The sequence below is a fragment of the Silene latifolia genome, chromosome Y (assembly GCF_048544455.1).
Source record: "Silene latifolia isolate original U9 population chromosome Y, ASM4854445v1, whole genome shotgun sequence".
Lineage (NCBI taxonomy): Eukaryota > Viridiplantae > Streptophyta > Magnoliopsida > Caryophyllales > Caryophyllaceae > Silene > Silene latifolia.
In genome coordinates, this window is record NC_133538.1 from 202,860,227 (window position 1) to 202,884,409 (window position 24,183).

General features: G+C 34.5%; 1 protein-coding gene and 1 long non-coding RNA gene across 2 annotated transcripts; one reads left to right on the plus strand and one right to left on the minus strand.

Annotated features, from left to right (window-relative positions):
• Positions 1-15,224: 15,224 nt before the first annotated feature.
• LOC141633682 (uncharacterized) lies at positions 15,225-16,883 on the plus strand. Its single transcript, XR_012538448.1, has 3 exons — positions 15,225-15,336; positions 16,143-16,218; positions 16,415-16,883. It is a non-coding gene; the product is annotated as an uncharacterized LOC141633682 (long non-coding RNA).
• A 4,020-nt stretch (positions 16,884-20,903) lies between these two features.
• On the minus strand, positions 20,904-22,832 carry LOC141629864 (uncharacterized). Its single transcript, XM_074442792.1, has 3 exons — positions 21,910-22,832; positions 21,632-21,805; positions 20,904-21,450 (listed from the first exon to the last, which is right to left on the minus strand). Exons 1-3 carry the CDS (start codon positions 22,830-22,832, stop codon positions 20,904-20,906), a joined length of 1,644 nt encoding a protein of 547 aa, XP_074298893.1.
• Between the last annotated feature and the right edge of the window lie 1,351 nt (positions 22,833-24,183).

The window sequence follows — 24,183 nt, forward strand, 5'->3', positions numbered from 1 at the left end:
GAGGAGGAAGAGGAGAGAAAGGGATTTAGAGATTTAGAAAGAGAAGTGGGAGTGAGGGAGGCAAGTGAATGAATGGAAGTAGGGTTTGTTTGGTTTTATATGGACCTTTTATTTTCATATTTAATCTTAGCCATTGATTTTGTTATAATCTAAAGGCTAAGAATAGGACTTATGGACTCACCTAAGGAAGGGGGACTCATTTGATCCTAATTCTATATATATATATATATATATATATATATATATATATATAGGCGGGATCCGGTGAGGACGGCTAAATATTTGAGGATTGAGGACGGGATGAAATAACACACTTTATTCAATACAATACCACTCGCAAAAAATCAAACAACAAAACAAAAAAACGCGCAAAAAATCAAACACAAAAATTAGACGATTCATTTTTCATATTCTACTTCAACTTTCTCTCTCTAAAAACTGAAAAAAAAATCGAAGAAAATACTGATAAATTGTTGAATCAATCAAGATTACGAAGGAATACGAATCATTGCTGCATATCATCGCATTTTTCTTTGAATTCAGGTACAATTTTTGATCTAAATTTTTCCGATTTCCCATTTTAGGTATATTTTGCAGAAATAATTGATCAATTGGTTTAAGTAATCAATATATTTGCTCTGAATCTTTGGTCGGATGTTTTTAGAACATAGACATGCATATAATTTGGGTAAAATACGAAAATGTTCATTCTAGGGTTTCAGAAAATGTTGTGCAATTGTTTTAACATTATCATGCAAAATTTTTCGCATGAACTAATTGATAAAATCGATTATTTTTCATCTACTTTCATATTATTGATCGTGTTTGTGTGTCTTCTTTGCTTCGCTAAAATTCTCAAATTCATTTAATTTGCGTTTGTATGTAACATCACATATAATAGATGAAGAACACGAGAAAAACGTATTATATTATAATCTGATATTGTATAATGTATTATAAATCTTGTGATATTGTATTGTAAATGATGTGAGATTTTATTAGTTATCTTGTGTAATACTATAACTAGTTGTGATATTGTATTGTAAATGTTGTGATATTGCAACTAGCTGTGATATTGTATTGCAGTCTGATATTGTATAATGTACTGGATGAAATATAAAACTAGTTGTGAAATTGTAATGGATATGTTGTGATATTGTATTCGATATATTGTGATATTGTATTTGTAGACATGCAAAAAAATTCATGTTGTATTGAATTTTTTGTGTTATGCAAAAAATGTTTTGTCTTCGACGTAAATTGTCTCGGTTTTTTGAAGAAATACGAGTCATGAACACGCTGGCACTCACGAAACTCCAACAGAAAAACCTTGCAAAAAGAGAAAAGCTATGAACGATACTAAGTCCCAAAAAAACTCCACAAAAAAAAACAAACCAACAAAGGGAGCTCCAAATGTGGTGACGGGAGATGCCTCCGATCATAACAAAATGATTGTGCAAAAAGAAAATGAGGATGGTTTAGAAATTATGGACGTGATTGAGCAAAACGAGAAAAGGAACTAGTCGACATGAAAGTGAGCACAAATTTGTAACAAAATGTAGGCCAAACAAGTTGTTTGAGCTTATTTGTGAGCTTAATGATGAGCAAAAGAAGGCAGTGGAAGAAATTGGTTTTGGAGGCTTGTTGCATTTAAAACTTATTAAGGAGATTCCTAGAGGGATTGTGGAATTGCTTATAAAAGCTTTCAAGCCTACCAGCTACATGTTTAGGGCGAAAAAAATCGAGTTTTTGTTAAGCAAAGGCGATGTGCATGATGTATTCCCGCTTCCTAGGGTTGGTGCTAGGGTGCGAGAAAACTATGACCGGTCATTGCAAAGTATTTCGATGACGAATTGAAAGTTGAATGGCGAAGAAAATTTGGATTAGAGAGTAAGGCAGACCCTATTAAGTTGAACATTGTGCATGATAGATTAATGAGCTGCAATGAGTCGGGTGATGATTTCAAGAAGCTGTTTGTTTTATATAGCATGTCTATTTTCTTGGCACCTACAACAAATTACACACTGGATTTCAAACTGCTTAGGGCTGTTGAAGATGTGCCAAACATAAAAAATAGTGACTGGAGTTTGTATGTTTTTGAGCGGTTGGTAGATTTGTTGGTAATTTTAAGGAGGGGACCAAAAAGACAAGTACTATTACCGGATGCATACTTGTGTTAATGATATGCTATTTCCATAGGGTGAATTTTAAAGGGGATGTGTTAGCCACTGACCTACCACTTATTCGACAATCGGGATCATAAGGAGTTGACAAAAAGAGCTAAAAGTGAGTTGGCGGCAGTGCATTGGGGAATCTTGTCCATTCTCAAATTGTTTACCCTATCTGTGAGCGACCAGGTTATCAAGAAGATCGGCGACCTCAAACTCAACCTCGATCGAAACCGAAATACCAAAGGGATACATGTTGATCAAATTGCCTCCGGGATACAAAGTGACGAAGAAATAAGAGGAAGAGCATTAGATGTAAGACAAACTTTATAACTGTGTTACCTTTTGAGATAATTTTATGATATTCTTAAACCTTATTAGTATTACTAGTATTACAATATTAATTGATAGATGTGACATTGATATTGTATTATGATTTTTAAAAATGCTAGGAAATTCATGAAATTTTTTTGAGAATGACGAGGGATTCAGCATTGTTTTACAAAAGATACACTGATAATATGAAAGAGTTCAACTCAAAGATATTTGGACTGTTGGAAATGATACAAAATCGGATGAATGGGTAGTGATAAAACCGGAAGCGGTGAATGTCCTCCCAAGGAAGATCTTTGTAGAAGAGACTCGGGTGACAAAACTGTTGATGGCAATGATGATAAGGTAGAAGAAAATACAACTGAAAAAGATCAATTTGGCAGCCAAATTCATCAAACACTACCTTTTATGAAAGATCCATTCTACCATAGCTTTATCGACGGTTTGGTAATGAGGGCAAAAGAAATGTATGATTATTCACAAGGGATGCCATCATTCGACGTATGGACTGATATGTTGAAAGCTCAGTATAAAGAATTGGACAAGTCCTACGGTGGTTGTACTGATAAAGACCTCCAAACGGATTCTCAAGTAATCATTGATGACATGATTTATGGGGATATGAAAGAGTGCCCTAATTTGGATGAGATATTAGCTGATGTGAATGAACAAACTGAAGAAATTAGTGAGGAAGTCGTATATTCCGGAGAAGAAAGAGCTGCACGAGGCAAGTGACAAAAATGAAAAAGCAAAACAACAAATGTTCAAAAAGGAGGAACCCGAGTCAAGGAGTTTACTTAGTGACTATTTGCTCCACTCAAATACTATACCAGAATGTGCATTGTTGGTATCTCAGAACTTAGGTTGTCCAGAACAATGTGGACAACCGGATAAGCAAATGAGACTACTGTCAGAATTCTTCGGGAAATAGACAGTTGTTTGAATCAGTTTTGAAGAAACGGAAAGAGGTCATGGATTATTGTTTCATTCATGATCATACAATTGAGAAATCGTAAGTCCATTTTCAAACATTTTAAAATTTAAAAGGCTTACTGCTATATTAAGCATATTAGTAAATTGATCTTTAATTTGGTTGATAATGTATGACAGAGAAACACTTGCAACATATGGGACTTACCATGTAATTTCAAGATCCGATATAGAATCATTATTGCACGATGTGAAGATTGAGTAAATCTGTGATTGAATCGTGGTCAATTTTGATGAATGAGTTGTCAATAAAGGAAGAAGAAGCACCAGTACCAAAAAGGATTTTCTTTGGGCTTGCACATGCCGTAAGTTCTAATTCTTAAAAGGGTGATATTTTATTGAAAGCGTGTATTATTGGGTGAAAAATTTAATTCACAACGCAAAAGAAATTTAAACCATGATGATGAAGATTGTTTCAAGAATATGTGATATTGTAATGCAATGTTTGTGATATTGTAATTTAAGTCAATTTTTTCTTCAGTGCAATATTTGTGATATTGTGATATTGTAATGCAATATTTGTGATATTGTAATGCAATATTTGTGATATTGTAATTTAAATCACAAACATTTAATTCAGGACTGCAAAAGAAATTTAAACCATAACTGATAAAAATTGTTTCAAGAATATGTGATATTGTAATTCAATATTTGTGATATTGTAATGCAATATTTGTGATATTGTAATTTAAGTCAATTTGTTCTTCAGTGAAATATTTGTGATATTGTGATATTGTAATGCAATATTTGTGATATTGTAATGCAATATTTGTGATATTGTAATTTAAAGCACAAACATTTAATTCAGGACTGCAAAAGAAATTTAAACCATAACTGATAAAAATTGTTTCAAGAATATGTGATATTGTAATTCAATATTTGTGATATTGTAATGCAATATTTGTGATATTGTAATTTAAGTCAATTTTTTCTTCAGTGAAATATTTGTGATATTGTGATATTGTAATGCAATATTTGTGATATTGTAATGCAATATTTGTGATATTGTAATTTAAATCCGTTAGTATGATATTGTATTGAAGAGTTTGTGTTATTGTACTGTATGACAGTTGTTATTGTAATATTGATTAATATTGAAAGGAACCTATTGTGTGATTGCAATGTTACAGACACCTCTAGAACAAATCTTAATGCTAAATGGAGAAGAATTTGAGAAGACAAAAGCACTTCTATGAAGAAATATTTGGAGCATGGGATATATGGCAAAATGTTTGCAGGCGACCACTAAACTTAAATTCAGATCACGGTAAGACACTAGCATTGTCAAAATTGTTTGTGTTATGCCATTTATTTCTCGATTAAAGCGATAAGAATTTTTCATGCAAACTTTATTAGGTGTTCCTCCTTTTTGCCGATAAGCGAACATTATTTCGCATATGCATCAACTTTCAAAACGAGACAGGTGGACTACTTAGACAATAGGCTCTATGACAACTTCGAAGATTCAGAGTTTTTTTACCTTCTTTGAGTTGGTCAGTAAGTCTTAAACTCAAACTTTCTTTGCAAAACTACAATTGATGTGTTTAATTAAATTGGAGGAATTTTCTTTACATTAATGAGATTCTTAATTGTTATCAAAACTGTATAGGCAAAGACATTTGGAAGTTACATGTGCAAAGAAAGGTTTAAAGCAAGGAGAAAAAGTGCAAATGTTTCCCTTAGTTAATAAGAAATTCAAGTGGCAATCAAAGGATTTTAACTTAGATCGTGGGGTATTTATGATGCCGCACATGATGTTTTACAATGGGGAAATATTTGATTGTGAGTTGAATGATGTAATGAAGAGGAAATTATATCAGTGAGATAGCGGCGCATTGGTTTTTGTGATTATAACCATACGAGGTCGGAAACAATGGATATCGTAACAAACTTCAACACATTAAAGGAATCGTTGGAACCAATCCTGTTGGAAAAAGGAATTTGAAAAGAGAAGAGGAAGAAAAAGAAAAAGCAGTGATCTGAAGAAAGTTTGTACACCAAAGTCAAAAATCAAAGGTTACTTACTTTTACTTAAGCGCTCATTTTTTTCTTAAACAACATAATTTTATTTGGTACTAAAACATGACCGCATCACCTGAACTGTTCTTTAGGGTTGAAAATACCGGATGACAATGATTGCAATACTAGTGTCTTGGGTAGTCAGAGAAAAGGAAATTCAGATGGTCTTGGGTGCACATACAACTGTGGCAAAGCTGGTGATATTTTGGTTGTATCCAAATTTATGAGGAACAATCAAGCACTTTTAGCAAGCTTGTTGAAAGTAAGAAAAGAAGTACTTGACTCCGCTTATTGGACGACCACACATTCTCTATAGAGTAAGATTGAAAACTATTATGATATCCTCAACTATTTTAAGTGATGTCCATCATTTATTTAGTAGCATATGGAAAGAATATTTCAACTAATGCTCATCCACTACAATTGCTTGTAGTGAATGTGTTCTTTGTCTACTGGCGAAGAAGCAAAACTCCTCGGAGAAGATATACTATCAATACAAATGCAGTGAATGTCACGAGCAAAATGATTGAATGTTGGGCACACCCACTGAATGACATTGAGTACAAGGACCACAAGACAACAACTTTCTTGTTTTTTGGACTTCGTCACATGGTATGCAATATTATTTACAAGTAGTTTAGATATTTGATTTTAAAATATTGTAAATTTAATATTATTACAATGAATATGTGTTGTTATTGATTAACAACTATTTTGCAAACAGGATGCTGTTCACGCATTATATCAACAAGGAGGTGATGAAAGTCAGGATGAAACTCATAAAATGAGGATTTTTGAAGCTTGGGATACTTTTATTACCGCAAACAACGGTACATGCAACTTGACAGCTGAGATTGTTTTCGTGCCAATGCTATTTGAAGACCATTACTTTTGTGTTTGTATAAACTTTAACAAAGAAAAGGTTGAAGTCCTAGACAATACATCCTATGATAAATGGGAAGATACAAGTGTTTACAAACTGGTGAGATGTTGTGGTAAGTTGAATGCTTTAGTTGATAATGGAAATATGAGAAATTGTTGGATAATATATGTGGGTTTAATCCGATGGTTGTCTTGAAATGTGTCAGGCTGCATGCATGAGTGACTATCTGGAAGCAAAGAAAAGGCCGAAAAGTCAAGAAATAATAGGATTTAACATTGTTAACGTAAGCTTCAAATGGCAAAAACCGGAACTAAAGAACATGAATCCGCACTTTTCTAATGCCGCACATGATAAGGTATGAGGGAGAAGTATTTGAAGCAGATCTTGATGGAAAGGTTGGCCGCAGATACTATTGGGCACAAATGGCAGCAGCATTACTCTTGGCTGACATAAATGGAATTAGGGATCAACTCATTCAAAGAGTAGCAGAGTTCACAGCAATAAAGGAAGAAGTCTGGCCTGAACTGAAACTGAAAAGAGATGCATCAATGAACAAAAAACCTGTAAAAGGAGGCAAGGCTGAAGATGTGCAAAAGCCGGTGAATACTGAAATGCCTGTTCTTCGTAGTTCGCCTAAAAGGTAAATTAAAGAAAATTTAAAAATGGCTAATCGGATATAATAATGTCATTACTTTGTAAAGATATTCGTTGCTGTTTTATTTGAATATGGAGATATTTTAATCAGTGCACATATTTGGGATTGCAGTGGTACTGTCAATGGGCAAAACACAAGTGGTGGTCAGAGGATCAAAACAGTTGCACAATATTCAAGAACAAGAGGTCGAGGTAGAGGTCGAGGACGAGGCACCAATGTAGGAAAATAGAAAGTGTGTAATCTGACTTAGGAATGAATGCATTGACAGATTGATTTGTAATAGGTAGACAAAAATGGTACAATCTAGATCGTTTGATAAGGTTTTGTAATGAAGATATATCAAATTAGTGTTAATGTGCTATTTTAAAAGGGTTCATGCAGCTATTTGTTGAGCAATCAAGTTATCTTACAGGTGTGATATTGGAATGAATGCATTGTGAGATTGTATTTTGTAATTCTTGGTATTTAAACTTTAAATCGAACAAAGTAGGTGAAATTGGTACTTTTACAGCATTCAAAATGACTGAGAAATAGTCACCCTTGACTGAGAAATCTCTTTTTAGAAACCGTGATATTATGTAGAAGAACAGCTGATATTGTATTGAATAAGTTGAAATTTTGTATAACATGATGCGTCTAATTATGTGGTATTGTATTGAATACCTTTTCTCAGAAACCTCCTTATTAGAAACCGTGATATTGTAATGAAAACAGCTGATATTGTATTGAATAAGTTGAAATATTGTATCACATGACACGTCTAATTATGTGGTATTGTATTGAATACGTTGTGATATTGTAAAGAATCTTTGTATGATATTAAGAAAAGTATGATATTGTATTCCCTAACTTGTGATATTGTATGGACGTAAAATGTCAGGATAATAATTATTCACACTTGTGATATTTATTTTAGACATGTATGATATTGTATTCGATATCATGTGATATTGTACAAACTGCGAGGATAATAATTATTCCCCAAAAAGTAAAATTTTGAATTGAATATTGTGCGGTATTGTATTGAACAGACTGTGATATTGTAAAGAATAATGAAATTATTGTCAGACGTGTTGTGTTTATTTGATCCAAGTGTGATATTGTATTCGGTATATTGTGATATCACATTATACTCAAATGCAATATCATAGTTCTAACTATGAAATATCACAATATGTCCACCACATTCATTTTAATCTGCAAGTTCAGAACATGGACATTGAAACATCAGACTTCTGATAATACATTTTGGAATCTTTATTTAAGAAATACCACACACCTGACAATGCAATATCACGACATGTACGGTAAAATATCAGATATCTGATAATACTGTTTCAAAGCACTATGGAAGAAAATAGCACCTGTCTTACTATGAAATATCAGATGTCTAATAATGAAATATCACACTTATATCACTAAGTAAATCCTAACGTATGGAGTGTAATTGCTATAATAGTAATGAAACTATGACATGTATATCCTATATATATTGAGCTTCTTCAACAAAAAATCCTCCAACTATATATATTGAGCTTCATCAACAAAGAATCCTCCAACCAAGAGACGACGACACAAAAAATGTTTTGGATGGCCTTGATGAACATGAATCAGTATACAAGTCAATCATCATCTGAACTCCCCTGAAAAATGCAAAATAGAACAAGTAGTTGTCAGCAAATGAACAAGCACAGTTGATACGAGTTTTGGAAATAAGATCATAAACAAGACGGGGAGTAGTCGTCGGCGCTCAATATCAAAAGTATACAATTCCAAAAATAAAACTCATAAAAGTAAATCGTATGGCATCTTGCTGAATTAATGTAAATAGAATATATTTATTTAGGTAGCATACCTGATTCTCGATGTCAGGAACAAAAGGATGAGGGCAGTTACGCTTATCATGGTTAGCCAATTGTTTGCAATTTTTGCAAAGCCTTTTTGGCTTCTCTGCTTTGGCAATGCATTGTTGCTTTGTCGATATCATTCTCTTCCCACTACCCTTGTTCTTTGCCTGACGAGGCGGTAGAATCCTCACCTCAGTTGAGGAACTACATCCAAGAAGCATTTCCAACTCCTGCTCTTTTGTCATTGATTGTGCTTGTGGATTGAGTTTGATCCGAAATTGCTTCAATGTGTCAGCAAGGTCAGTGATCTGATTGTTAGGCATAGTTCTCAAGAAACGATAGTTGAGTAGAACTCGACCATAATTTGCACATCTCCAGCTTCCTTACATCAGTGGCATCAAAGTCGTCAAGTAACTCACCATGTGAACCATATAGAGGGATTTTTTGTGCATTCTTTGTCCAGCGCATAAGTATGTACTTATCAGGCAAAGTCCTAACTTGTTTCCCAGAGAAAACCCAAATAATGTGTCTGCAAATAATACCCTTCCTATTAAACAACTTACAAGAACATTCTGCATCAGTGCTTGTGGAATTGAACACTACTTGATAACGCTTCTGCATTCTAGCGTCAGTAACAACAACGACCTCCGATCGTCAACGGTGGTGGTGTGAAGCCACCAACACTAAGAGAACACATGGAGGCAGCAGCCTCTTGTTGAAAATCTTTGAAAATAGCATGGGTATAAACCTTGGACGCATGAGCTTCCAAGTGGAGAGACGTAGCTAATTGGGGCAAAGTATAATCACTGTCTCGATCATGTTGCTTTTGAGTATGGCGTTGTTGATCCATGGCGCTTTGAAAACGCATCCAAAACTCAACAAGTGTACCATGTATATTTTCAAAACGCTTGAAAAAGCTATTCTGGCTCTCCGATCGTTGAGTTGTTCGGAGAAGACATCCCATAGGAATATCACGATAATAAGCCGGGATCCATCTCCTTCTTTTTTTGTACATGTATGACAACCATGAATTTGCTTGCAAGTTATGTTCAAAGAATTAAGTCGAGACCACTTTTGTTCAAATTCTCGGGTTCCAAGTCGAGTCCCAAACAACGAGAATTCAAACGACTCACAAAATCAGTCTCCTTGGATATTGTAATTCCAATCTTGTCAGGGACCTTTTGCATAATATGCCACATGCAATATCTATGCTTAGCCTTCTTGAAAACTTTGGGTACAGACCTTCTTTATTCTGGGCATTGGTCGGTGATTATACATTGCGGCTCGCACTGACCCATAGCGTCTAAGAACTTCTCAAAAACCCACTTAAATGAATCGTCATCCTCATGAAACAACAATGCAAAGAAAAAGTCATAGACCTTTTGTGGTGGTCCACCTGATAAAAGGAGTGAAAATCATAGAATATTTATTTGTACCGTAAGTTGGATCAAAACTGACCAAATCACCAAAGGAAGAGTAATTTCGACGTGCCTGTGCATCACACCAAAACACACGAACCAAACATTTGAAAGAATCTACTTCATAAGCAAAGTAGAACCCTGGATTGGTTTGACGGAGGTTCTCGAAATTATCGATAAACAATTGAGCATCTTTATCTCCTATGAAACACTTGATATCCCTTCCAAAGTTCTTAAAATCAATCAATTGAGCACCAACATTCTCATAACCATCTGCATGTTCCTTAGAATATCTATATGCCGATGTAGGACCTAAATTAACTTTTGAATGATCAATAATTGCCTTCTTATGAAAAAGATGAAGGTGTCTCTTTTTTCTTTGAAATTCTTGATTTGTGAGCGAACAAAGTCGATGATTATGCCATTCACGAAACTAAGTTACAACATAAACATCCTTGATAAGGCGAAATTCAATCATAGCATCACAACCAATCCTAGTTAGTTTATTGTTCTTAATATCAAACGGCTTTATAAGTGGCTGCTCCACTACACTATCATGAACAATAGCTTTCCTTTTCTTACCATCTCTAAACCCTTCACGATTACAGACAACAAGTTTATAAAAGATGGCACCATCATTTTTTTTTTTTTTTTTTTTTTGAGAGGACTTCCTAGGTTCAAAACCACATGCTTCTGCATAGACATTATAAAAAGCGATAGCGTCTTCCAATTTTGCAAAAACTGACCAAGTTGAGGTTTATAATTTGAATTGCAACATTTCTTGACCACAATCAAGTACCACCAGGTGTGGATTCCAAAAAGCAGTTGATGTTCATGAAAAGAAACAGGAGGTTGTTCAATGCGGGGAGTAGAAGTAATCTCAGCAAAATGATTATCGAGAGACGTAGGTGGGGAGGACTTTCAATGCGTGGAATAGAAGTAATTTGAGACACACTAGTATCGTGAGAGATGAATCCGTAAGAAGGTACACAACTATCAAGCATCCGAAAAAGAATGCAATATAAGAAGCAATTCAAAACATAAAGGTAATAAGCAAACAAGAGGGGGACTAAATTTCGTATTGTAATAGTTGTGATATTGTATTGAATCTGGTGTGATATTATATTGAACAACTGTTATTATTGTAATATTGTGAAAGCGATTCAAGGTCGCAAACGAAGATAGTTCGATAATGCATTACAAACGGCCAAAATGATGTAAAGTAAACATTAAGTTACAATGACGGCAAAATCAAGAGAAAAGGGAATAGATAGGTAGCAAAAACAATATCAAACTTGAAATTTCATTCAGTACACCAATAAAACCGTAAGAAAAGTAAAAATATAGACAAATTCAGAAGAACGAATTAACAACACTAGCAAATGCAAATATATGTAGGAAAAACAACAAGTAAAATAGAAATAAAGCTGCATATGAGGAAATTAAACATAAAATCGAACACAAAAGCAGGAAGAAGAAGAGAAATTCAAATATCTGTAACAAAAACAACAATTACATAAAAATAAAGCTGAAAATTGTAAATCTAAACATGAATTCATAATAAAAGTAGCGAATATGTTGAAAAAACAACAATAACAACAAAATAAAGCTGGAAATTAACAAATTAAGGAAAATCAGAAGCAGAAAGATGTACCTGACATAGCGAAGCAACGAATGTCGAAAGAAAGAAGAAATAGTAATCAACGATAACAGCAGAAAGAAAGAAGAAATAGTAATCAATGAATCGCGGAAGAAATAAGCAGCAGAAAGAAGGAATCCATGGATGTCGAGGAAGATGAATTTAGAGAGAGAAAGAAATTGATGATTTAAATTAGGCAACTGGTAAAAGCGCGAAAATTAGGGAAGCGGGGGTATATATACAAAGAAACGAAATTACCAAACTACCCTTAATTCTATATGTTAAATATAAGACGTAGGATCTATTACTTTAGATGGCTTAGATTGATCCTCAATCCCTAAATATATGAGTTATACTCATATGATCCTAATTCTATATATATATATATATATATATATATATATATATATATATATATATATATATATATATATATATATATATATATATATATATATATATATATATATATATATATATATACATATATAGAGGCGGGATCTCGTGAGTTGGGGTCTTATGGTGAGTTGTGAGTTGGGGAAATCTAAGCCATTGAATAAAGTGAAATCAACAGCTCACATCAACCGTTTTAAAAACAAATTAAAATCCTTATGTCCCAACTCCAAATGACACGCATAACTCCTAATCAACTTCTTTTTAATTTTGGCAATCTAACGTCAATCAATTCATTGATTTCATCCACAAATTTACAGTATTTTATCTTTATTAGTTTTAATTGAAATTATTAATCCAATGTTATAATTCAAAAAGTTAATTCTCTGGAATTTAAGTGTTCTCCAGTAACTGAATCAAATCAAATGTTGGTTTTAATGTTGGATTAAGGAGAGACGAAGTCACCGGCGGCGAAATCAATGAGGATGATAAAAATTTCTTATCAAGCGACGCAATCACAACTGTCGGATCTTCGAGAAACGATGATGTCGGATATACGGCGACGGAGATTAGAATATCCGGCAGCGGCGTTGGTTTGGTGGTGAGGTTGAACGAGATAATAGTTGATGATAGTTGCTCGGATTTGGATGATGTTTTCGATGACGCTGATGATTTTGATGTAAGCGATCGATGATGAATGAAGATTTGATGAGATTAATTTGGCCGAGTCATGGGAGTAAAATGAATATTGAACGAGCTAGTATGATTTTGTAGTGCTTTGCGTGATTGAGAAGTAGATATAGCAATGGTCGAGGCAGTGTGGAGCAACGATCTGCTGTTAGGGGGCGAATTACTATGGGAATAAGGTAAACTAGCAAAAACTTTGAAAAATTTAACTAAAATTCTCAAAATTTCATTGTCCCGGCTAACTACAATTGGATCAAGGCTAGTATGTCTTTCATGCGCATGAGTTAAGTTTAGGACATTAATGCCGAATATGTATATATGATTTAGCAGTATGGCGATATAGAATTACTTAGGAAATAAGGTAGATTAGAAAAAATTTCGATTTTAACAAAAATTCTCAAAATATTTGTTGTTGCCTTCAGCTCCTACATTGGGTCGGAGGAAGTATGTCTTTCATATGCAGGAGTTATGTTTAGGACATTAATGCCAAATGTATATATGATTTGGAAAGTTGCTGATAAAGAATTCCGGGCAATTTGGCATGTATCTCTTTTCTTTCATGATGAACTTGGGTAATCAAGTGATCCATTTTAGGGGATTAGTTTTGTGGCTTACTCTTTTCTGTTCGTATTTTCTTCATGTTTTCGTGTTATTAATGCTGTTGGCTGCACATTTGAGCTACATTCTGCACTGCACTCCGTAAATTAAAGAAACAATACCTAGTTGATATTTTACCAACTGCTTGCCTAATGTTTGGAATTTATGTTTGGCATTGAGAATTTTCGACGGAATAACAGCACAATAACACGTGGTAAAAAAAAAAAGAAAAAAAATCAAAGTCGTAAAAAAAATGAAAGTGACACCGGAATAACATCACAATAACAGCAGAATAACAGTAAAATAACAACACAATAACACGTGCTAAAAAAAAGGAAAAAAAATCAAGGTCGTAAAAAAAATTAAAGTGGCACCGAAATAACATCACAATAACACCAGAATAACAACACAATAAGTCAATAACATGCGGTAAAAAACAGTGTAAAAAAATCAAAGTAGTAAAAAAAAATTAAAGTAGTAAAAATATCAAAGTGACACCGGAATAACATCACAATAACAGCAGAATAATAGTAGAATAACAGCACAATAACATGACGTAAAAAAAAAAGAAAAAAAAATCAAAGGCGTAAAAAAATTCACAATAACAGTAGAATAACATCACAATAATAAATGGAATAACATCACAATAACGGTGGAATAACAATAATGACACAATAACATGTGGGAAAAAAAGAGAAAAAAATCAAAGTCGTAAAAAAAATCCAGGTAAAAAAAAGCACAATAATAGCATAATAACACGAGGTAAAAAAAATAAGAGTAAAAAAAATTTCAAGTAAAAAAAAAAAACCGGTACAAAAAGAAAAAAAAAGGTAACATAATGAGTAAATTAAAGAAAAACATAAGAGAAAACAAAAATCAAAGTGGTAAAAAAAGCATAATAACACGAGGTAAAAAAAGAGAAAAAAAATTAAAGTAAAAAAAAAAGTAACATTAGAAAAAAGAGAAAATAAGTAAATGACAATGGTTTTATATGACATGTAAGATTTGATCTTGGCCACTCATCTCTAATATAATCTAGTGGCTAAGATTCCCCCAAGGCCTCAACTCACAACTCACCATAAGAACCAAAATCACCAAATCCAATCTCTATATATATATATATATATATATATATATATATATATATATATATATATATATATATATATATATATATATATATATATATATCGAATTTGATAAGTATTTATAAGAATAAATTATGTAATTCAAATAATTAATTAAAAGGCATTTATACTAATAATTGCAAATAAGACGATAATTAATAATAAAATAATGAATGAGTCGGGAAAGGGAGTTGGGCCGTGTATTAGACCGTGTGTAGTAGCTCATGCAACATATACTAATAATAGTAGTATAATAATAGTAGTAGTAGTAATAATAACAATAATAATAATAATAATAATAATAGTAATTTACAAATACCATAGTACTAATAATAATAATAATAATAATAAATATATAATAGGAATTAGGAAATTTCCTAGTACCTTCCTTATACCTACCTTCTACTAGTATAAATACAAGACTAGACCTATTCATAAATCACTTTACACTTTCACAAATATCACACATAAGTTAGAGAGGGAGAGGGGGAATAATAAGGAAGAAAAAAAGGGAATAGAGATATTGGCAATCAATTTGAGGATTTTGCATCTACTTTTATTGGATTCAATCTTCTATTTCGTAAGTTCATCTTTAATCTTTCAAAGTTTTAATCTTCAATCCTTATAAGCATGTTTAAGTTTTAATTCATTACCTAATCATGTCTATATTAAATATAATCATCTATAGTTAAAGTTGTGACGATTTTGTTAAAGAATAAAGTTACAACAATTCTGTAAATCTGTAAGTTGTCTTAAACAAATTATTAGACCATTTTAAAATCGTTAACTTCGAAAACATAAAGAATAGACTTAGGTTATTTTCAAGCTTAGTTCATGCCTGTAAAATTTCGTAGCAATTGGCTGTGTAGATTTTCCATAATAGATTCGTTATGAACATGTCGGCTGAGAACCCGCGAATGCACTAGTAGTCTAAAGTTTATTTCGTAAACCTAATTTATAAATTGAAATTGAGTTGGGTCTTTTTCATACAATAACTTTGAAGAGTCTAGATGATTCTAGGAAAAGGAATTGCTCAAACATCATATGTTGAACTTTTTTTATGAATCAATACTTTTTATACGACGGAATTCGTCAGTATTTATAAATCCTTCAAGAAAACCCCGATAAGTTTGAAATTTGAGAAATGTGTATTTCACAAGAACTGTAGATATGAGTCTTACGGTTCCAACCTCATTGTTCTTGCGTCGTTTGGATTTTTATTGAATTAATTATGAATTTTATAGTGAGGCTGAATTGTGTTGTAAAACGGTAGAATTAGATATTTAGCTTGAAAGTTGTCAAAAAGATTATGACGTGATGGGTATAGGATAAGTGCATGATTAGTTGGTTGTTTATGTAGTAATTGTACATAATTATGTTATGTAGGTTATGGATTTATAAAGGATCAAATTTGATTGCTTTGCTTTGCTTGGATTGCTATTTGGGAGTATTTGCTGAAAAGGTAGGATGACGATTTCACTGGACTTATTATTTGTGTATCTTGTCATTTAATTGGATGTTGTGGATTGTTGGATTATTAGATTATTGCATGTCTTGCATATTATGATTAAAAGCGGTTGTATTGGTTATTCCTGAGACGGTGTGGTAGGTAGCCATTGTTGTTGCTACAGTTGGTTTGATAATGGGTTGGATATCAGGTTTAGCATGGCTGACATCATGGTTAGAGTCTTCGGGTGATGTGATATGAACTTACTGGCTGAGGTAGACATCATGGTAAGAGCCTTCGGGTGATGTATTATAAACTTACTGGCACACACCGTTTAATACCTTCGTGATGGTGTAGGGCCCCACGCTGGTTCTGTAGACCTGCCTCTGGTGTGTCTACTCAACGGGAGGTTGAGGGCTGAATTGTGACTTAACGGGAGGTTGATGGCTGAATTATGAGAACAGTTGGTTTGGCATTTGTGTTTGAATCTTTATACTATTTATATTATCTGTCTTGAGATTGTTATCCTACTCAACCTCGTGGTTGACCGTGTATTCGTGAACAACTGTGATGAACCATAAATGGGGAGCAGATTTGCAGGTGCTTAAGATTAGCCGACTTGGGAGCTTATGGGGATGCGTTAGGACTAGGTCAGTCTACCTAGAAGTCTAGACCATTAGTTTTATTAATCACTTTAATTATTTCCGCTGCGAGTTATATTTTATTTTATATTGAGTTTTTAATTTGGTTAATTTTTAAAGAACATGTAATCGCTAAATTTTATCTAAAGTACTTTGGTTTGTTATACTTTGTTATTCACTACCTCGGGAAAACGAGATGGTAACGCTCTCATTTACTTGGGAGGCATAGCTAAAGGCTCCTGAATAAATAGGGGTGTTAAAATATATATATAGTGAAGTTCTTATAAGTCCCTCATATATTTTGAGTCCCTAAGTCCTCACTACATCTCTTGGATCTTCCAATATTGATGGTTGAGATTGAAAGCAAGAAACACACTTAACACTAATTAGTTTCCTATACACTAGTTAATTCCACTTTCTCTCTCTAGCTTTAATTATACATTCACGAATTGATTATTCTACACAATTAACACTATCATTTGTCTTCTTATACTTTCAAGTTTATACAAATTTTTTTGAGAGAAAGTTTAATTTATACAAATTTTATGACACATTTAGTGTTTAAAAGTGTAACTTTAACAAAAAAAAGTGTAACTTTAACAAAAAGAAAGTGGTTTTGACGGATATTATTTTGAAATTTCAAATTTTGAAGCAAGTTTACGACAAATTTTGCGCTTTACGACAAATTTAAATTTTGAAGCAAGTTTACGATAAATTTTGAGAAATATTATTTTGAATTATTCAAATTTTAACACAACTCATTGTAAATTGAGTGAGTTACAAGTGAAACTTTAGTCTTTTAGAAGTGTAGCTTTAGTCCATTAAAGTGTAATTTTAGTCCATTAAATTGTAATTTTAGTCCAGAAGTGTAACTTTAGTCCATTAAAGTGTAATTTTAGTCCATTAAATTGTAATTTCAGTCCATTGAGAGTGTATCTCTACTCCATATTAGTCCATATTAAAAGTGTAACTTTAATCCATGGAGAGTGTAACTTTAGTCCTTTGAGAGTATAACTTTAGTCATTGAGAGGGTAACCTTAATAGAGATAAGTGTAACTTTAATGGAGATAAGTGTAATTTTAATAGATAAAAGTGTAATTTTAATGGAGAAAAGTGTAACTTTAATAATAGAGAAAAATGTAACCTTATCAGAAAAAGTGTAACTTTAATAGAAAAAAGTGTAATTTTAATAGATAAAAGTGTAAATTTAATAGAGAAAAGTGTAAGTTTAATAATAGAGAAAAATGTAACTTTAACAGAAAAAATGTAACTTTAATAGAAAAAAGTGTAATTTTAATGGAGAAAAGTGTAATTTTAATGGAGAAAAGTGTAACTTTAATAAATGTAACTTTTTTTTTGGGAAAAGGTAAGCAATTCCATTAAAAACCATCAAAGATCCCAATTACAAAAGGTAGTAGGTAAAGAAATTCACCCCTATCCTACTTAATACTATTGTACCACATTACAAATTTATCATTGTTACTTCTAATCATGCTAATGCGCATACACGACTCAAGACGAATTTGTTTTTGAAGGAACTGGAGGCCTCCACACTATGCCTTCCACTCTACACTTGTTGCGTCGCCCAAATCCAATAGATTAAGCTAGACAAGATAATGACCATTCCCTTCTTCCGCCCAAAGCTTCGCTTCTCCATTTCAACCACCAATCAATACTATTCGATCGGGAACTTGATCTTACACGATCAGAGACCAAATGTTTACATTTCTGCTAAAACACACCAAAGAAGAGATGATCATGTGTTTCTTCATCAACTCCACAAAGTCCACAGCAATTATGATCAATGATATGCATCCTCCTTAACCTGTCTTGGGTCAACAACCGACCCTGTACCACAAGCCAACAGCAAAAGAGATGTCTAGGCACACTCCATCGCTGAGTAACCCAAGGGTACCACCTCACAGGTTCCCTGTCAGGTAATAACCACTTATAGCCAATTCCAATTGTATACCGTGCACCAGACGTGCACCAATCATTCTCAAAGAGTAAGCCCCTAAATCTATCTTTGACTCTACACACCATACGCCAAGCCCGACTATGAGAGTTGTTAGGTTTATACGTACACCAGGAACCGGACTTGATGTAAACAGAGTGAACCCACCACGACCCACAAATGGTCGCTTTTACACTATCCACCATGCATATTTTGCAATAGCTGCAAGGTTCCATTCATAAAATCGTTTAATCCCCAAACCACCCTGTTTTTTTGGTTGGCAAATAGCATCCCAAGAAACCAAGGCAGGGTTTTCACGAGTCTCATTCCCATGCCATAAAAATGATCTGCAAATAGCCTCAATTCGAGCAATAACAGACTTGGGCAAAACAAAAATACGAGCCCAATAAGTATGCAAGGAACTAAGCACAGACTGAATCAAGACAACTCTACCAGCGTAAGAAAGCTTTCTTGATCCAAGTCTTTGAATACGTTCCACAATCCTGTCAACTAGTGAAGAGCATTCCAGGACTGATAACCTTTTAGGAGAAACATTCACACCTAAGTACTTAAATGGTACAGTGCCTCTCTTCATGCCAGTGAGCTCCTCAACATTTTTAATCAATACTTCATCTACTCCATTGAAGTAAATATTGGATTTTCCCCTATTCATAACAAGTCCTGATGCTTTTGAGAAATATTCAAAGGACTGAATCAAAAACTCCATAGAAGACCTATCTCCTTTACAGAACATTATAAGGTCGTCAGCAAAGCAAAGGTGGGTGAGCTTGATTCTCTGACAAAGAGGATGGAAATGGAACTTCCTATGCTGCTGGATGACCCCAATGATTCTGCTAAGGTACTCCAGGCATAGGGTAAAGAGAAGGGGGGAGAGAGGGTCCCCCTGTCTCAATCCTCTTTTGCCAGGAAAGAAACCAAAATTCTCTCCATTCAAAGCTATAGAGTAAGTAGGAGTGGACACACATTGCATGACAAGGGTTACCCAAAGCTCAGGGAATCCCACAGCCTTAAGCATACCTTCCACAAAAGACCATTCCACTGAATCGTAAGCTTTTTGAAGATCTAATTTCATAAGTACCCTTGGTGAACAAGCTTTCCTCTTATACAACTTAATCAAGTCCTGGCAAATAAGTATATTACCCACTATGTCCCGTCCTTTGATGAATGCACCTTGGGAGGGACCGATAATGTCGGGTAGTATATTAGTCAATCATTACACAATACTTTAGACAAGCATTTGTAAATGGTGTTTGCGAGGCAATAGGCCCGAAGCGCATCACGATTTGGCATATCAACTTTTGGAACCAAGGTAATAATGGTGGTATTGCATTGCTTTAAGAGTGATCCAGATTGGAATGCACTTCTGATAGCATTGGTCACATCCTGCCCCACGATGTGCCAAGTATCTTTGAAAAACTGGCTGCTATACCCATCAGGGCCAGGCGCCTTTGTTCCAGGAATATCAAACATTGCATTTTTGATTTCAGCATCAGATAGTGGAGCAGTAAGTGCCTCACAATGTTCAGTAGTCAAACATTTACCAGACTTCACTATCTTCTCATTAATGGCAGTCACAGGGTGGGAGGTACCCACCAGATTCGATAGTACTCCTCAAAAGCGCCCTTAATTCCCTCGGGATCGAACACATCTTCCCATGTCTATCCTTCACCTGATAAACCCTATTCTTTGCTCTTCTAGTTTTAATGCTAGCATGAAAAAATTTAGTATTATCATCCCCATGCTCTACCCATTCAGTCTTTGCTTTTTGCCTCAAAAAACTGTCTCTAGCTTGAATCAAAGCAGTCAATTCCTGAGCACAACTCCTCTCAGCACAACATATCTCTTCATTCAGAGGGTCCTTAGCAAGGATATTCTGATAGTGATGCAAGGCCATTTCAGTAATGTGAGTCAAGTTCTCAATATCAGAGAAATGTTCCTTGTCCAACTTCTTGAAAGCACCCTTCAAACCCCTCAACTTTTTAATCACTCTGAACATAGGAGTCCCCTGCAACTCCAACTGCCAGCCGTGCTTTACAAGGTTCTCAAACTCATCAGCCATAGCCCACATATTATAATACTTAAAGCTACTGACTCTTCCTCTCTCGCACCTCATCAAAACGAACCAAACATGGGCTATGATCAAACATGCCTTCAGGCAAGAAATGAACATAGCTAAGAGGGAAATGAACCATCCAATCATCATTACATAAGGCCCTATCAATTTTACTATAGACTTTAGCACCAAACACATGCTTATTAGTCCATGTAAAGAAGTTACCCTTAGCTGTCAAGTCTGCCAGGTTACAGTCTTGGACCACCTGCAGCAAAGGCCTGATGTCAGCAAGGGTGACAGGGTTCCCACCAATTCTTTCATCCTTACCCATGACAGCATTAAAGTCCCCACAAACTAGCCAGGGACCAGTAACAGTGCCATGAAACTTCCTCAAACTGTCCCACAAAGGCTCTCTCTCCACAGGTTTATTAAACCCATAAACAACAGTAAACCAAAAGTACTTTTGCCTAGCTTTATCAAACACTTTTGTATGGATGCATTGACTGGTAACATCACAAACATCCACAATCACAGACTGAGGGTCCCACATGAGCCAAATTCGACCTCCTTTATGAAGACTGAAATTGGTACATATAGACCACTGATCACAAATGATACTTCTAGCTTTATTCCAACTACTTATTTCGAGCTTAGTTTCTACCAAACCAAATAATCCTACTTTATTCTGGAGTAAAAACCTCCTTATTTCTTTTTGTTTAACTGGATTATTCAGCCCCCTAATGTTCCAAGACCCACAACTATCCATTATCTAATCTGGATTGGCTACTCTCCCCTCTCTCAACAACTCTATTCAAGATTATGCTCTGCTTAGTCTTCTGAATAGACTGGGATAAGGCTTCCATGAATGGCATCCCCCTTGGAGTAAAAGTTCTTTTCTCCCCAGTGTCAGACCTAAGAATTCTGGTTATGAACCTGCGGGGAAGAGAACTCTCAACAATAGGTTTAGACACCACAACAGGAGTGACAATATCCACCGCATTTGTTGGAGTACATGGTACAGTTGCCCGGACAACTACTTGAGGTGATGTCCATTTTGCACAGAACTTTTTGGCACCTGAACAGCAGCAGTTTTAGTCACCTTAGGTCTCCAAGCTTTTTTCACACCAGGTTTTGGATTCTCCTTCCTACAATTCTCTGCCAGGTGACCCATCCCCTTGCAAGAAGTGCAAACCAGAGGAAGCCAGTCATACACTACTCGCACAGACTGAGTTACACCATGTTCATCATTAAATGAGATCATTGTAGGAAAATTCTGACCAATATCCACCTCTATCATAATCCTTGCAAACCCTAGAAAATCCCTATGGGCAGTAGCACTATCACACTTAATGAAAGTACCCACAGTCCCACACAATTTTTTCAGGCTCTCTAAACCCCAGTATTTCACATCCAACCCAAATATCTTCATCCAAATAGGCACACGAGTAACATCATGCTTAACTAACAGCGTCTCAGGCGTCCATTCTTTCACGATAACAGGCTTATTATCGAAAAGAAGATGACCATTAGATAAGACTGCTTGTTGTTGAGCTTTTGTTTTAAACCTAGCGAGAAAAATCCCATTAGGCATAAAAGACACTTTATCAAGCCCCTGAGCTTGCCAAACTCTTTTAACAAAACCCGAAATTACATTACTCGGTGGATTTGCACCAAGAATGTAGCAAAAAACTGAAGTAGACCAGTAATTCACCTCACCAGCAACATCATCATGTGTAATCTGGACTATTGGGGAATTCGGTGCCTCCAGCTCTGAAACAGGTTCATCCCGCTGTTCGTCGTTCTCCAAGATAGATTCCAAATCAGACTCAAATTCCTGCGATGAAAACCTAATATGGCGTTGTGGGGATTTCCCCTTATTAGAAAGCGTAATATCAACGTGTTTTTGATTTTTTTGATTAGATTGTATAGGATTATTAGATGATTTCTTCTTTCTCGCCATGCTTGCGTAGGAAGGAAGCAAATCAGTTAGAAATTAGAGAGGATTTTCTCTCTCTAGTTTCTCTCTCATCCTTTTGGTAGATTTATTTGATATTAAAGAAAGAGGAAGATTTTATCTCACTAAAAACTCAATAAATAAATAAATGTAACTTTAATAGAGAAAAATTGTAATTTTAATGGAGAAAAGTGTAACTTTAATAAATGTAACTTTAATAGAGAAAAATGTAATTTTAATAGAGAAAAATGTAATTTTAATAGAGAAAACTGTAATTTTAATAAGTGTGACTTTAATAGAGAAAAGTGTAACTTTAATAGTGAAAAGTGTAACTTTAATAAAGATAAAGATTAAGATAAGTGTAATCTTAATAGAAATAAGTGGAATTTTTAAAACTAGATCTAACTTTTTCATTTGTTTTTTTTTTTTTTAAAAATCAATCCTCCACCATCACAACAACACTAACACAACTTCACTCGAAAAAAAAATGATATTATGTGTGATCTAAAATTTTAAAAAATCAAATTTCTTTTCAAAAACTTATATCTAAAAATGCATGTAACAAGACAAAAAAACATAAACAAAATCCGAGAAAAAAAATTTAAACAAATACATAAACAAAATCTGAAAAAATAAAAAATAAGATAAAACTATATGAAATTTAAGGGGAAAAAATAAAAAAATATTAGAAAACACCTACTCAGATATGAAAATTTCAAAAAAAAAAAAAATAAAGTCGCGGCAGAGCAGAAAACGAGGAAAGAGCCCAGATCTGCGTTCTGGCGGGTGTGTCGCGTTGTGGCGACCGGAGTGGAGGTGTGGAGGGTGTGTCAGGTTGTGGCGGCTGGACTGGTGGTGGCTAGAGGGTGTAGGTGTTGTTGATGGTGTGGTGGTTCAGTGTTGCGGCTGTGAGGGCGAAGGTGCGGTGGTGGCCTGGTGGGTTGTGTGTCGGGTGAGGTGCGTGGTAGTTTGGTGGGCTGTTGGCGGCGGGAAGGCGAGGGTGGCAGTAGGGGTGGGTGGTGGTGATGGTGTGGGGTGTGGTGGTGGCGGGTGCGGGGTGGTGGGGTGTGGGGGTGGCGGGTAGGTTTTGGTGAGTGAGGGAGTTTTGGAGTTTTATTTATTTGGATTTTAGAGGGAGAAAATGAATGATATTATGTGAGATGAAAGCGAAATAAATGAAAGGAAAATGATATATAGTGAATTAAGGTGGATTAGTGATTAATTAGTGAGGTAGAGAGAGAGGGAGTCACTAAATTAGTGTATTAATCCCCTTTTTTTTCTTCTAATCTCAGCCATCCATTTTCCTCATCCGATGGCTTGGATGAGGACTTATGGACTCACACTTGAGGGAAGGATT

Bases quoted from the DNA above. Each gene is read 5' to 3' on its own strand.
- LOC141629864 (XM_074442792.1), bottom strand. From the start codon at position 22,832: ATGGCGAGAAAGAAGAAATCATCTAATAATCCTATACAATCTAATCAA. The intron at 21,806-21,909 runs GTAGTTGTCCGG...TCTTCCCCGCAG, and splicing joins CAAAATGGACATCACCTCAA to GTTCATAACCAGAATTCTTA. The intron at 21,451-21,631 runs GTTGTGGGTCTT...TACCAATTTCAG, and splicing joins TCCAGATTAGATAATGGATA to TCTTCATAAAGGAGGTCGAA.